Source organism: Anolis carolinensis, chromosome 5, assembly GCF_035594765.1.
Source record: "Anolis carolinensis isolate JA03-04 chromosome 5, rAnoCar3.1.pri, whole genome shotgun sequence".
Taxonomy (NCBI): Eukaryota; Metazoa; Chordata; class Lepidosauria; order Squamata; family Dactyloidae; genus Anolis; species Anolis carolinensis.
This window is the reverse complement of record NC_085845.1, coordinates 155304704-155320024: the sequence shown is the minus strand read 5'-3', so window position 1 is coordinate 155320024 and position 15321 is coordinate 155304704. Positions and strand designations below refer to the sequence as shown.

The following is a 15321-nucleotide window of genomic DNA, read 5'->3' as shown; positions in this document are numbered from 1 at the left end:
TTCTGTATAGTGCTGGGTGGATAGGGAGTCTACTAAGGCCCCTTCCACACTGCTGAATAAAACTGCACATTTTCTGCTTTGAACTGGAATATACAGCAGTGTGAACTCAGATAACCCAGTTCAAAGCAGATATTGTGGGATTGTCTGCCTTGATATTCTGGGTTATATGGTTGTATGAAAGGGCCCTAAGAGATCTTCATCCGCTATTCTGGAGCACAGCAGTATTTGTGTAACTGAGATGGAAATCTGCTTGAGCTGCAGGGGCAACATCTCCAGCAGTCCCTTGTCTGTAAGAATCCCTGAATAACCTTTCAGAAATAAGCAATACTGAAGACCTGCATGCATATGATTTTGTACCTGTATGTGGACCTGTTGGAGCAGTGGTTCTCAACTTGTGGGTCTCCAGTTGTTTTGGCCTTCAACTCCCAGAAATCCTAACAGCTGGTAAACTGGCTGGGATTTCTGGGAGTTGTAGGCCAAAACACCTCAGGATCCACAGATTGAGAACAATTGTGTTAGAGACTGAAGCTATGCCCGGCCCATTAAAGAAGTATTAAGACAAAATAAATAAAAGTATTTTAAAGAGTTTGACTATTATCATTTTGCTCAACTTGTGATTCTCGGATGTGCTTGGTTACTACTGTAACAGAATGATAGGGCAAGGCAGAGAGGCAAAGAAATAGTAAAGGTTTAAAGTGGATTTTATTGTTATTTTCAACATTTAATAAAAATTAAAATTAAAAAAAAAGAAATAGTAGAGGTTTGATTCAGAATGCACCTTTTCAAACTGAAACTCTTAGGGCCCTTCCACACAGACATATAACCCAGAATATCAAGGCAGAAAATCGGACAATATCTGCTTTGAATTGGGTTATCTGAGTCTACACTGCAATATATTCCAGTTCAAAGCAGAAAATGTGGGATTTTCTTCAGCTGTGTGGAAGGGGCCTTAGACTCCATCAGGCAGCATCCCTTACTGGTTGGGGAATTCTGGGAGCTCTCATCCTTTTAAATAACTTTTTCCAACTCTTGGAATTAGACATGTGAGACTATAGTATGTATAAAGTTATCAGGCATTACATAAATTGCAAAAGCATTTATTAGTTACAGCTTGTGAACTATGACAAACTTGTTTTGAAGATGATTAACCGTCTCTCCTCCCACATAATCATTAACAATATTAAGTAGTTTCCACTCGTTTTATTTTGTAATGGTGTCTACTTCATTTAAAAATATTGAACATTTTCTTAATGTAGAATATGGCTTTTTATTACAAGAGAAAAGTTCAAAGTATCATAAGAACAATTAAATGGTATCAATTTAGTTTGAAAAAATAGAAATCATAGGAATGTTTTAGTAAGTTACATGAATAGGAAATATTATTTTTTTAAAATTTAATCCAGGATAAGAGAATTTCAAGAAATAAACAGCTACAAATGCTATAAACATTAACAAAGTCCTTAAAACCGCAACAGCTATATAATGGTGGATACCAATGTGCATAACCTGTACAAAAATGGAAAAGAATTTTATTAGATATAAATTTTATTTTTGAAATAAACATAAAATATAAAATGGAAGAGAAGTACATACTGGTATTTTCCTGATCACGTTTTCGATTTCCTAGTAAAATGAAAAAGTAGCTATAACAAATGAAGCAAAGCTTTACAAATATTAAATTCTACTTTTAAGGTACATCATGACAAAGAATAAGGGAACATTTTTTCTAAATTCTAGGATCCTTAATATTACAGGGTGTTTGAAAAAGAACTCCCTATTTCACCATTTAATTCAATGGTGAAATAGGGAGTTCTTTTTCAAACACCCTGTATAATGAGATGGAAAGTTAAAGCTACGTTATCCTTCTTAATCCCTTAGGATTTCAAAAGGGTATGAATAACAAAACTAATAAAATAAGCTATTTTAATTGTCTCAAACTTTGGGTTTTTTGTATCATCAGGTTACTAGGTTTTCTCCTCCTTTCCTGTTATTTTTTAATTTGTATAACAACACACCAGAAACAGAGAAAATACATTAATCTCTCCAGGAATCATAGCTCATTACAGCATTCACACTGAATTATGGATGGAATCTTGTATTTAGCTACTTCAATATTTCAGGGTCCAACAACATGGACCACAAAATCCAGGGCTAGTCTGAAGCATCACTGCCTCAAACCAGCTCAATTCTGCCATTTATTTATTTATTTATTTATTTCTCACATTTATATCCCACCCTTCTCACCCGAAGGGACTCTGGGCGGCTTACAACAGTGGCAACAATTAGATGCCCATACAAACCAATATAAAAACAGCACATAAAACAGTTAAAACTATTAAAATACATTATGAATTAAAAATATACATTTCAAACATAAAATCAGATCCGTTCTTCCTCATGCTTTGTCCATAGTTCAGTCCGTGTCATTTTCACCATTTATTAATTAAAAGCCTGGACACACATGGTGTTTACAGCATTCCACTTTGGCACTGCCTCAGTGGCAGCAGCAGAGTCCTTGCTGTCCAGTCAGTCCGAACCCAGTTCAGCTCTGTTAGACAGTTGTTACCACCTTTGTTGTTGTTTATTGATGCAGCAACAACCACCGAGCTCCAGGCTGTCACTCAGTGCTTTTGCAAAAACTCTCATGAGGAGTAAGAAGGGTCTATCAAAAGTTACATTAGTACTGAGGGAAAACACAATAATTTTCATCTCACAATAGTCTCTCTACGCTGTCCACTTGTTTAAAAGAAATATTTAGAGACTTTAAACTTTCAGATGACAGAATGATAGAGAAAGCTGCAGGAGCAATGAACAATATCAGTAAACAAAAGAAGAGGGGGGAGTTGAGTGCAATTGAACATTATTTTTTAATCTTATCTGTGAAGGAGATAAAGTTGATGACAGAATCCATGTTAACAAGGTGTTGGTTAGAGCTGCTATATAAATAGGATGGAATTCAGAAACTGACTTTGATGGAATAATTATATATATCATGAATGTTTGTTTTGTTCAGTTCAATACTTACTACAGAGATTATTCTGGCATGTATCTTTTGCTTGGCACTCATCACATGGCTTTCCTGCTTTGTAAGGACGGGTCCCTTTATAGTTGCCCCTAAAAAACAAATGTTTTAGACCATAGTAAGGTATTTAGTACATAAAAATTAAACTGCAATTGAAATTACAAGCAACTGCAAATATGTTTAAAAGGGTATCGCAAGTGTGAGCAATTGTACAGAGATTAGTTTCTTTGCTAGTCCTGTCATGACACTATGTATCCAGTGGTTGGCTTATTTATCACTAAATATATGTACACACTATATTTGGCTGCCCTACATATATGAAATATACTTCTCACTGTACAGACATTATAGGTACTGCAATTGTCTAACCCCTTGAAAATAATTTCCCATAAGAAAAATGATGTATAACAGGCATGGGCGAATTTCGGCCCTCCAGGTGTTTTGGACTTCAACACCCACAGAAGTTTGCCCATGCCTGGTCTATAATGGGGAGTCCTGTATTTTACCACACGTCACAATGTTTACTCATCTAGAACCTTTCCATGCATAATCAGTAACACCTGCATTTCAATAATCAAAGTGTCAAAAGGTTTTGACTATTTCAATAATCAAATATTAGCTTATCTGGATAATGATTACACTAGAAAATTCTTTTCAGATAAGTAAGCAAAACTCTAGTGTGATCCATTTAGAATGCCACAGTTTTCTTGACATCCAGAGAAACATAACATCTAGGCTAGACAGATGTTAAGACGTGGGTACATTAAAAAAGGGGCCGTCCCACACAGACATATAATCCAGAATATCAAGGCAGAAAATCCCACAATATCTGTTTTGAACTGGGTTATCTGAGTCCACACTGCTACATATTCCAGTTCAAAGAGAAAATGTGGGATTTCATTCAGCTGTGGGAAAGGGGCCAAAGTTTCCAGGTTTCAGTGTGACATCAATACAGTGAAGTTACAGGTGTAGACAGTGCTGAACATTGCAAAGATCACCCATTTGACATCACAACCTCTATTTGCCTTCCTTCATAAAAAGACCTCTCTTTGGTCCAAAATGTCCCAAGAGGTCTATAAATGTGGCAAAAGTCTCCACTACTCTTCTTGGGGATATGTGGAGACATCCTGGCCCAACAATTTCCAAAACAAAGTTCTTTAAAACATTTAACTGGGAGGATAGTTCACCTATCAGGAATACAGCCCATCACTGCCTCTTCCCATTTTAAAGAGGATTTTCGACCTTGAGCTGCATTGTCCATCCTAAAATGCACTGTATGAATGCATGCTAGATTTTTACAGAAGGAATAAATGTGGAGACTCAGCTCAGCTGTTGACCACTTGACATTCACTTGTAAGAATCAAACACGAGCACTTCAACAGATGCCTCGCATCCAGAAGTTAGTGAGGACTGAAAGCCATACTCTCCTCCGCCACTTTAGAGCACAAAACCTTTCAGGGAAGAAGGTTCTGGATTGAAGATCCTGATGATCCAACTCTGTAGGATCCACATTCTTAATCTGGCAAATCTATCTATACACATAATAAAAGTGAAAATCTGTACGAGTATATGTAGCTGGGGTGCCCACTTTCGCAAACGAGCTGCCGTCTCCACAAAAAACTATAACTCACACCTATCAGGAGACACCAATGGCCTTTTTTCCAATGACATTGCAGGTTATAGTGAGTTCCATGAACGTGTCCAAAAGCCCTGCCAATGTCCTCCACAAACACCATACTGCCCACTACCCAAGTTAAGGCTTTGACACGGGGGCAATTTCCTCCACCAAATACACCTCCCAGTGTTCCTTACTCTCTCCATTGGTGTGGAATTTGCATGACCCCGCCCACTGCCTCTCCCATAACCCTTTCCTACGCTTTCTTATGGCACACAGCAAACAGAGCAGAATTGATCAGCAACTGAACATACTGGAGGAGGTTGGGAGACTGACTCAACATGATGGAAGTCGTAGTTCACCCTGCATCACTGTGATTCCCACTGACCATGGACATTTGGCACACAGAAGCCTCATGACCAACAGAACATACTGGATGAATTTGGGGGGAATTAGCCTTGACATTTGGGAGTTGTAGGTTCTGGGATTTATAGTTCATTTGCAATCAAAGAGCATTCTGATCCTCACCAATGATGGAGACCTGGACCTAACTTGGCACACTGAACCCATATGACCAACAAAAAATACCGGAGGGCATTGAGGGGAATTCACATTCATTTATAAGAGTTGTAGTTCACCTACATTCAGAGAGCACTGTGAACCCAAACAATGATGGATATGGACCAATCTTAGCACCCATTTCTGATATGCACATTTTTGAATGCTGGTAGGATTTGGGGGGGGGGAATTGGTCTTGACATTTGGGAGTTGTGGGTACCGGGATTTATAGTTCACCTGTAATCAAAGAGCACTCTGAACATCACCAACAATGGACCTGTACCAAACTTGGCACACATACCCTATATGACGAATTTGAATACTGGAGGGGTTTGGGGGGACTGACCTTCATTTCTGGAAGTTATAGTTCACCTACACCTAGAGACACCATGACCACCACCAACAATAGACGGGGACCAAACTTGGAACACAGAACCCCCATGACCAACTGATCCTACTGAAGAGGTTTGAGGGGAACTAACCTTCATTTCTGGGAGGTGTAGTTCACCTACATCTGGAGACATTGAGACTACCAGCGACAATAGACCGGGACCACACTTGGCATACAGAACCCCCATGACCAACTGAACATACTGGAGGAGTTTGAGGGGAACTGACCCACCATGGTGGGAGCTGTAGTTCACCCTGCAGCCAGAGACCACACGGACTGCACCGATGATGAATCTAGAGAGTAAACTTTCCAAACATGACACACTTTAACCACTGATGGAGTTTCAGGGGATTAACCTGGCATGATGTGAGTAGTAGTTCACCTACAACTTTATGCATTTTGTAAAATAAAAAGTACTTTTTCAAATAACCCGGGGAACGCCTGGTACCCCAAGCTAGTAGTGTAATAAATCTTCTACTACCACAAACTTTGCTGTTCAAATTTCATGTGAGGTTGAATGTGCTACATGTTAAACAGCACAAGCATTTCCATTCCATTGTTTAAATTGTATTGATTTTTAACTTATACTGTGAGCTTTCCTCCATATAGGAGGAAAGGCGGGATATAATCAACTTTTGGAATAATCAGCCACCAATGAACTATATATTATTAGATAGCCATGGAATTGACTTTTTGGGTTGAATGATTAGTTGTGGGGAGGTGTTCAGAGGATGACATGGAAGTGTTAATTTCTGAATAAACCATGGTACTGGGGGTCTGATGGTGGATGAGGACCACTGCTGGACATTTGGTTAACATTCCTATTACCATGGGTAGGAAGCTGAAAACACTCTTACAGGAAAGAATTCTTGCAAACAATTCCAGAAGTGTGAACACAGTTTTAATATATCATTTTCCTAGCTTTCTACCATCCTTTGGTTATTTCAGGTCAGAATGAATTCTAAAACACAGTAATGGTGGGAAAATATTGCAATTGATTTTCTGATTATTCTTCATATGTTAATAATAATACACATGTGATTCCATTTAAGTTTACAATAGCCACGATGTTAGAATATTGTACTTCCTCTGTGAGCAACCAAGTCTGAATATAACATTACATCTTTTTAACTTACGCTGGACCATAATCACACACTAGAATTCCCATATTCTCTCCCCCTTTGAGCACTTTAGGGCAGAAAGCAACAGCACAGCCAACTTTATAAGAAGAAGCCCAAACAACCTAGAAAAAAATAGATTTTATGACACATCAAATATAAAAGCGCTCTTAAAAAGTTAGCATTTCTAAAATTTAGTTTCTCATTTTATAACATTGGGACAAACACACACATCATCCAAGTGGACAGAGGGAGATGTCTGCTTATACATTTCATTATCCCTTTCCCTAAAAGGTAGGAGTAATTTCCTTAAAGCATTTCCTGTTTCTCTAGCTGTTCATTTTAGCCTAGTACCTAAAATTGAGTGAAATATGAAAAAACAGAATTTTAGCAAAAAAAGATTTTATTCCAAGCAAGAAATCTGCCTAAGAGGTAATAACAGACATGCTTTGAGATATAGCTTTAAGAAATAGTTATAAAATCATCCTTATGCTGATATTTAGGCAAACCCAAACATAATTTGCTTTTATATATCTGGCTACACATTTCCTTGTCTAGTCACACTGAAATTAGTACTCTCGTCTTATGTTTATTTATACCCTTCTTTTTCTCTCCACAAGGAGACTGGGAGCCGTTCTACACTGTCATATAAACAAGACTATTCAGGCAGATAACCCACATTATCTGCTTTGAACTGCATTATATAAGTCTACACGGCCAGATAATCCATTTAAAGGAGATAATCTGGATTTTATACAGCTTTGTAGAAGGGCCCTGAAGTCCCTTCCACATAGTTGTATAAAATCTACATTGAACTGGATTATATGGCAGTGTGAACTCAGATAATCCAGTTCAAAACTGATATTGTGGATTATCTGCTTTGATATTCTGAGTTACATGCCTGTATGGAAGGGCCCTGGGGCCCATTCTATACAGCTGCATAAAATCCAGATTATCTGCTTTGAACTGGATTTTATGGCAGTGTAGACTCATATAAACCAGTTCAAAGATGTGGATTATCTACTTTGATAATCTGGATTATGTGGCATTGTAGGAGCCTCAAAGTAGTTTTAGGCTGCTTCCATGCTGCCCCTATATCCTAGTATCTGATCCAAGATTATTTTCTTATTCTCAGATTATCTGACTGGAAATTTTTATAATCCAGTTTAAATGTCATTTAAAAATGTAATACGATGTAATTTTACCTGTATTTCTATGTGTTTTGTGGCACTATCATGTGCTGTTCTTTAAGACACCCCGAGTCCTTTTTGGGAGATGGAGGCAGGATACAAATGTTGTTGTTGTTATATCAGATAATCTGGTATCAGATCCTGGGATATAAAGCAGTGTGGAGACCTTTGCTGTTCCATCACAGGATGCTGAAAGTCTGGACTTTTCCCCTACCTCAGTCAGTGCTTTCCAGATCCCTTCTACACTGTCATATAATCCAGTACAAAACAGATAATTTGTTTGGATTTTTTTTTTAAAAAAACGTGTTTTTTAAATTTCTAGATCTTTCCAAATCTTTATGACTTCCAGAAAGCTTCATTGCCCAAGAGACCCCCACAATCTTTGTAAGGCTGTCACCTTACACAGAAAAGGCAGGCTTCCCAATTGCCCTGTACTAAATCTGTTTCCCCTTATTCTGAGGTTATGCATATCCTCCTCAATACTGCGTAATAGTCTCCTATTTGTAGCACAGAGATTTTATGGAAGTTTTAGGGCCCTTTCACAAAGCCATATATCCCAGAACATCAAGGCAGAAAATCCCACAATATCTGCTTTGAACTGGGTTATTTGGGTCCACACTGCCATATATTCCAGTTCAAAGCTGAAAATGTGGGATTTTATTCAGCTGTGTGGAAAGGCCCTCAGTTATTTGCATTCACACAGTTCCTTTAGAATAGCAATAGTTGTTTTATTTTTGAAATTTAGCAATTGCTATCAACATGTATGCATCTTGCAAGTAATCAGACTCTAATATGTGAGATGACAGAGTACTGTACTACCTAATGAAATATTCAGCTACTATAACAGCATAATTTAAATTTCCCCTCAAAATATTGATATGTTTCAAAATTTGCTATGTGAACAGGGAAGGATAAAACTCACCTGAGTATAATGAGCACATACGCCTGTACATTTGTCGGTACTGAAATTGTAGTGTTCCATCTCTTCATAAAATCCTCCAATGGCAGCAGTAATATTAAAAGGTTGTTTGCTAGCATGTCCCGACCACAAATTTTCTCCAAAAGGCTTAAATTTAGGATCTGGGTGGATCATATCGACTTCATTGTGTTCCCAAATACATTTCTTTGCATAAGCGTCAGCTATTCTAGCTAAAGCTACATCAAATGACTGCAAATTTTTAAAAGCATTATGACATTTAGTAAATGTTCTACATGCAGTAAATACTCTGGATATATACTTTAATCTATTTACTTGTCAAAATATAACAGTTTTATTTTGATACCCTTTATATCAAGCTTCAACAAATATCATAGGGCCCTTCCACACAGCCCTATATCCCAGAATATCAAGGCAGGAAATCCCACATTTTCTGCTTTGAACTGGAATATATGGCAGTTTGGACTCAGATAACCCAGTTCAAAGCAGATATTGTGGGATTTTCTGCCTTGGTGTTCTGGGATATAAGGCTGTGTGGAAGGGCCCTTAATAACTACTAGGGGAGCTGAGGCCCATTCCACACAGCTTAATAAAATCTCACATTTGAACTGGGATATATGGCTGTGTGGACTCTGGTATTCCAGTTCAAAGCAGATATTGTAGGTTATTTTGCCTTGATATTCTGGGTTATATGGCTGTGTTGAAAGGTCCTGAGGGGAACCTCTGGCATCCGGGGCCCTTCCACACAGCCATATAACCCAGAATATCAAGGCAGAAAATCCCACAATATCTGCTTTGCACTGGGTAATCTGAGTCCACAATGCGATATATTCCAGTTCAAAGCAGATTATGTGGGATTTTGTTCAGATGCACCGAAGAAACCTGGAAAGGGTCATTGTAAGATTTTCTGCCTTGATATTCTGGGTTATATGGCTGTGTGGAAGGGCCCTGGGTCTAATTCAGCCTGGCAAAAGGTTTAGCGAAGGTATTTTATTTGATACAAATATTAAATTTTGAAGCATTTCAAGCAAAAACACTAAATTGCAAATTAAAATATATTAAAACACAGTAAAACTATAAAAACATAATGAACTTCATTAGAAAGATCTTTCTGCCACAGAAAATTAAAAGCCAAAGGCCTGCCTAAATGAAAAGTTATGTCTCCTAACAGAGTATATGAAGAGCCAATTGAGGCCTCTTCCACAAAGCTGTATAAAATCCAAAATATCTGCTTTGAACTGGATTATCCCAATCCACACTCCCATATAACCCAGTTCAAAGCAGAAAAAGTGGGATTTTATTCAGCGGTGTGCAAGGTGCCTTAGAGAATTCAGTTCAAAGCAGAAAATGTGGATTATCTGACTTGGTATTTTGGATCATATGGCAGTGTAGAAGGGCTCTGAGTTACCTAGGGGGGGAAAGCCCTGAGTCTGGGAGCGTTCACTGAAGCCCATTCTACACTGCTATATAACATCCAGACTAACTACTTTGAACAGAATTATATAGCAGTGCAGACTCATATAATCCAGTTCAAAGCAGATAATCTAGATTATCCAATTTGATAATCTGGATTATATGACAGTGTAGAAGGGGCCTAAGTGATCCTTTTGCAGATAATCTGGATTTTATATGGCAGAGTAGAAGGGACACTTCATTATACAATTTAAAATATTCACATTGCAAAACACAGAAGCAATCAAAAGAGGGCACTATATAAATAGGAAGACTCCCTCAAATTGAGAGATTTTTTAAAATTTATTTATCACGTCAGAAGCTAATTGAGGCAAGTCGCTTCTGGTGTGAGAGAATCAGCCATCTAAAAAGACATTGCCCAGGAGAAACTCGAGATGTGTTAACATCCTGTTGGGAGGCTTCTGTCATGTCTCCAATGGAGAGATGACAAGTAGTGTCTCACTACTGATGCTCTAGCCCAGTGGTTCTCAACCTGTGGGTCCCCAGATGTTTTGGCCTTCAACTCCCAGAAATCCTAACAGCTGGTAAACTGGCTGGGATTTCTGGGAGTTGTAGGCCAAGATACCTGGGGAGCCACAGGTTGAGAACCACAGGTTGAGAACCACTGCTCTAACCCTTTTCCAATGGAGAGATGACAAGTGGAAAAAGGCTAGATGGCTGCTAGAACATCAGCAGTGAGACACTCTAGGGCCCTTTCTACACAGCTGTAAAAAAACCCCCACATTATCTGCTTTGAACTGGGGGCCCTTCCACACAGCCATATAACTCAGAATATCAAGGCAAAAAATCCCACAATATCTGCTTTGAACTGGGTTATCTGAGTCCACACTGCCATATATTCCAGTTCAAAGCAGATATTGAGGGATTTCCTGCCTTGATATTCTGGATTATATGGCTATGTGGAAAGGCCCTGGGTTATATAGCAGTATGGATAATAATAAATAATAATAATAAACTTTATTTGTATGCTGTCCCCTCTCCCAAAAGGGACTCAGGGTGGCTTTTAACCTAGTTCAAAGCAGATATTGTAGATTATCTGCCTTGACATTGTATGGCTATGTAATTTTAGATTGATGAGGCATCAGAACTCTGGGTGTGAATGTTTATGGTGCACCTACAGAGGCCCCTTCCAAACAGCTGAATAAAATCTCACATTATCTTCTTTGAACTGGAATATATAGCAGTGTGGACTCAGATAATGCAGTTCAAAGCAGATATTGTGGGATTTTCTGCCTTGATATTCTGGATTATATGGTTATGGTTATGGGGAAGGGCCCATAGTCTACCCTGCCATATACAGTAGAGTCTCACTTATCTAACATAAATGGGCCGGTAGAATGTTGGATAAGCGAAAATGTTGGAAAATAAGGAGGGATTAAGAAAAAGCCTATTAAACATCAAATTACGTTATGATTTTACAAATTAAGCAACAAAACATCATGTTTTACAACAAATTGACTAAAAAAAAGCAGTTCAGTACACGGTAACGTTATGTAGTAATGACTGTATTTACGAATTTTGCACTCAAACATCACAATGTATTGCGTGTGCACAAATTGTTTAGTGAGTGGTTGGAAAAATAAAAACAAAGTGGAGTCTGACGAATTGGTATAAGTATATAGTGAATATGTTAAATGTGGAAATAACAAACTGCAAATGGAATAATATAGATAAAATGGAAAAGGTCACAATTCTTAAGAGGATGTGGGAACCAGTTAGGAATTATTTAGAGAATGTGCTAAGCTGTGGAGTGGAAAAATTAAGACCGAGATTGATATTTCAAATGTAACTTCTGTAGTTTTTTTGTATAAATTGCACGTACAAGGAGGGGAGGGTGGGAGGAGGATAAAACAATAAAACAACAATAAAAAAATTGTCATCTACAGTTCTGATGCTTCATCAATCTACAAATTACAGCACTCCATAGGATTCTGCTATGGCAGTTGGAGTAGAATTAGAACACTGTAACAGCATTGTATAAAATGGTCCCAAGTCTCAGGGATCCTTGTGAACAAGGCAATGACTCCCAATGGCATCTCTGGTTGCAGCTACACTGGAGAATTAAGGCAGTCTCTGACCTCACCTCCTCCAAGGTGAACTAAACCACCTAAACTGGGCTCTACAGGACAACGGATACTCCACCACAGATATCAGAAGAGCTGCAAGCTGATGAAGAAACACAACTTACAAAGTATCTACAGACCTACTAAGAAAATCCAACAAATGCTATGTTCAGCGAAGGACAAGAGGGATCCCCTCACCTCTGCAGGAGTCTACCGTATACCATGCAGCTGTGGATAAGTCTACATAGGGACCACCAAATGCAGCATTGCCCAAACACGAATCAAGGAACATGAAAGGCACTGCAGACTAATTCAACCAAAGAAGTTAGCCATAGCAGAGCCCTTGATGAACCAACCTGGACACAGGGTATTATTTGAGAACACAGAAATGCTGGACCCCTCTAACAACTATAATGGCAGACTACACGGAGAAGCCACTGAAATCCACAAACATGTGGACAATTTCAACAGAAAGGAGGAAACCATGAAAATGAACAAAATATGGCTACCAGTATTTAAAAAAACCCTCTAAAATCAGAACAGTAAATAAGGAACAACACTCTAAAAACAGAGGAATTCCAGACAGGAATCAATCAGGGGCAGCTAACAACTCTGAACAAAGGATTCCCCCAGGCAGGAGGAAGCCAGGAGATGAAGCTTGCTAGGCTATTCAACGCTAATCAAGGTGATTAATTACAACATTCACACTGACCCCAAACTGACAAGAGTTCTTTCTCCCACCCTGGACCTTCCTTTCTTAGTTTTCCCATATGCCACACAACCTCTGAGGATGCCTGCCATAGATGTGGGGAAATGTCAGGAGAGAATACTTCTGGAACATGGCCATACAGCCCAGAAAACACATAACAACCCAGTCTGACATCACTTTTAACTGCCCTGGCTCCAGGCTATAGAATCCTGCGAGTTGCAGCTTGGTGGGGCACCAGTCCTCTTTGGCAGAGAAGGCTAAAGACCTTGTGAAACTACAACTCGAAGGAAACCATACCGCTTAAACATGACAGTTAAAAGAGGGGTCATATTGCTTTAATATGAAGCATAGATCCACCCTTCGGTGCGAGGTGAGAGGCCTTCTCTTCAACCCAGAAAATGCCTTCCCGCCTTTTCTCCCAGGACACACACACCATGTACAGCATATTGCTAGCGGTGGGCTTGACTTGGCTCCGGAATTTGTTGTGGGCGTCGACATACTCTTTGATAAAGGTCTTGTTGTAGATTTTGGGGTAAGGGGCGAACCGTTGGCTCCCTCCTAAGGTGACAGAAGCGACGAAGAGCCCCAGCAAAAGCCAGGCCCACGCCCTCACCATCACGGCAGCAGCGACTGCGGCTCCCTAAAAAAAACCGGAGGGGCTGCATGCGCAACCAGCAGTTCCCCTCCAATAGTCGCGGCCCTGAATCCGACAGGGGGCCAAATCCTGAAAAACGCACCCCCCCCCCCCGAAGAATGAATGGTTTCGTCTGTTTCGCTAAAACCTCCCTCACCATCGAGTGGATTCTTCCACTTCGCCTGTAACATAGGTTGCAACCAACGGGGTTGTGGGATTTTAAGTTCATTTATAATATTTTGTGTTGTTCTCTCTCTCTCTCTCTCTCTCTCATCCTGAAAATATATAATTATTTTATTATTATATAAGTAAAGGTAAAGGTTTCCCCTGACGTTAAATCCAGTCGTGACCGACTCTGGGGGTTGGTGCTCATCTGAATTTCTAAGCCGAAGAGCCGGTGTTGTCCATAGACATCTCCAGGTCATGTGGACGGCATGACTTCATGGAGCACCGTTACCTTCCCGCCGGAGTGGTACCTATTCATTTACTCACATTTACATGTTTTCGAATATATATATATATATATATATATATATTTATTTATATTTATATATTTTAGATAGATAGATAGATACTGAATTATTCCTACAGTGTAGCTGCAGTGTAGATGCCTCATCCCTACAGTGTAGATGCTTCATCCCAACTTCCAGGAGAGAAAAATGGGATATATATATATATATATATATATATCTCCTAAAAATATATATCTGTGTGTGTGTGTGTGTGTGTGTGTAGGTAAAGGTTTTCTCCTGACATTAAGTGTAGTCGTGTCTGACTCTGGGGGTTGGTGCTCATCTCAATTTCTACACCGAAGAGCTGGCATTTTCCATAGATACATTGTTCCCTCACTACTTTGCGGTTCACTTTTCGTGAATTCGCTGTTTCGCGGTTTTTCAATAAACTCTAAAAGACTATTATAAATCATAAAAATTACAATTTACAGCCTAAAGAAGGGAGGAAAGAGAAGCCAAAGAGAGAGAAAAGGAGCCCAAGCGGCAACGGGAGGAGAAGGAGGCAAGTTATCAACACACAATTGGTTGATAAAGACTTAAAATAGTGTATACTAAAATAATGTATAAATATTAAACTAAATATAGTGCCCCTACTTTGCGGATTTTCACTTATTGCGGGTGGTCCTGGAACCTAACCCCAGCGATAAGTGAGGGAACATTGTACCTCCAAGGTCATGTGGCTCATGCATGGAGCGCAGTTACCTTCCCACTGGAGTGGTACCTATTAATCTACTCACATTTGCATATTTTCAAACTGCTACATTGGAAGAAGCTGAGGCTAACAGTGGGAGCTCACTCTGCTCCATATATATATATATATATATATATATATATATATATATGATATTTATAATCTTTCATTCACTCAGATCCCATCTTCCTCTTGTGAAAGATGAGATGAGCCATAACTATGAGTGCAGCTACATTGTAGGAATAATTCAATTTGACACATGTTATACGGTAGACTCCTGCAGAAGTGAGAAGATCTTTCTTGTCCTTTGCTGAATGTAGCATTTGTAGAAGAGGGATCCTCTCACCTCTGCAGGAGGTTACCGTATACCATGCATCTGTGGACAAGTCTACATAGGAACCATTAATG

General features: G+C 39.1%; 1 protein-coding gene across 2 annotated transcripts; it reads right to left on the bottom strand.

The window, feature by feature from the left end:
- Nucleotides 1-683: 683 nt before the first annotated feature.
- On the bottom strand, nucleotides 684-13816 carry LOC103278887 (glioma pathogenesis-related protein 1). Of its 2 annotated transcripts, none has more exons than XM_008110965.3 (6): nucleotides 13577-13816; nucleotides 8817-9062; nucleotides 6723-6829; nucleotides 3026-3114; nucleotides 1594-1623; nucleotides 684-1506 (listed from the first exon to the last, which is right to left on the bottom strand). In XM_008110965.3, the coding sequence occupies exons 1-6, from the start codon at nucleotides 13739-13741 to the stop codon at nucleotides 1388-1390; spliced, it is 756 nt and encodes a 251-aa protein (XP_008109172.2). In that variant the 5' UTR covers nucleotides 13742-13816; the 3' UTR covers nucleotides 684-1387. The 2 variants fall into 2 exon arrangements, with proteins under 2 accessions (XP_008109172.2, XP_008109171.1); XM_008110964.3 differs by having other exon boundaries at nucleotides 13510-13801.
- Between the last annotated feature and the right edge of the window lie 1505 nt (nucleotides 13817-15321).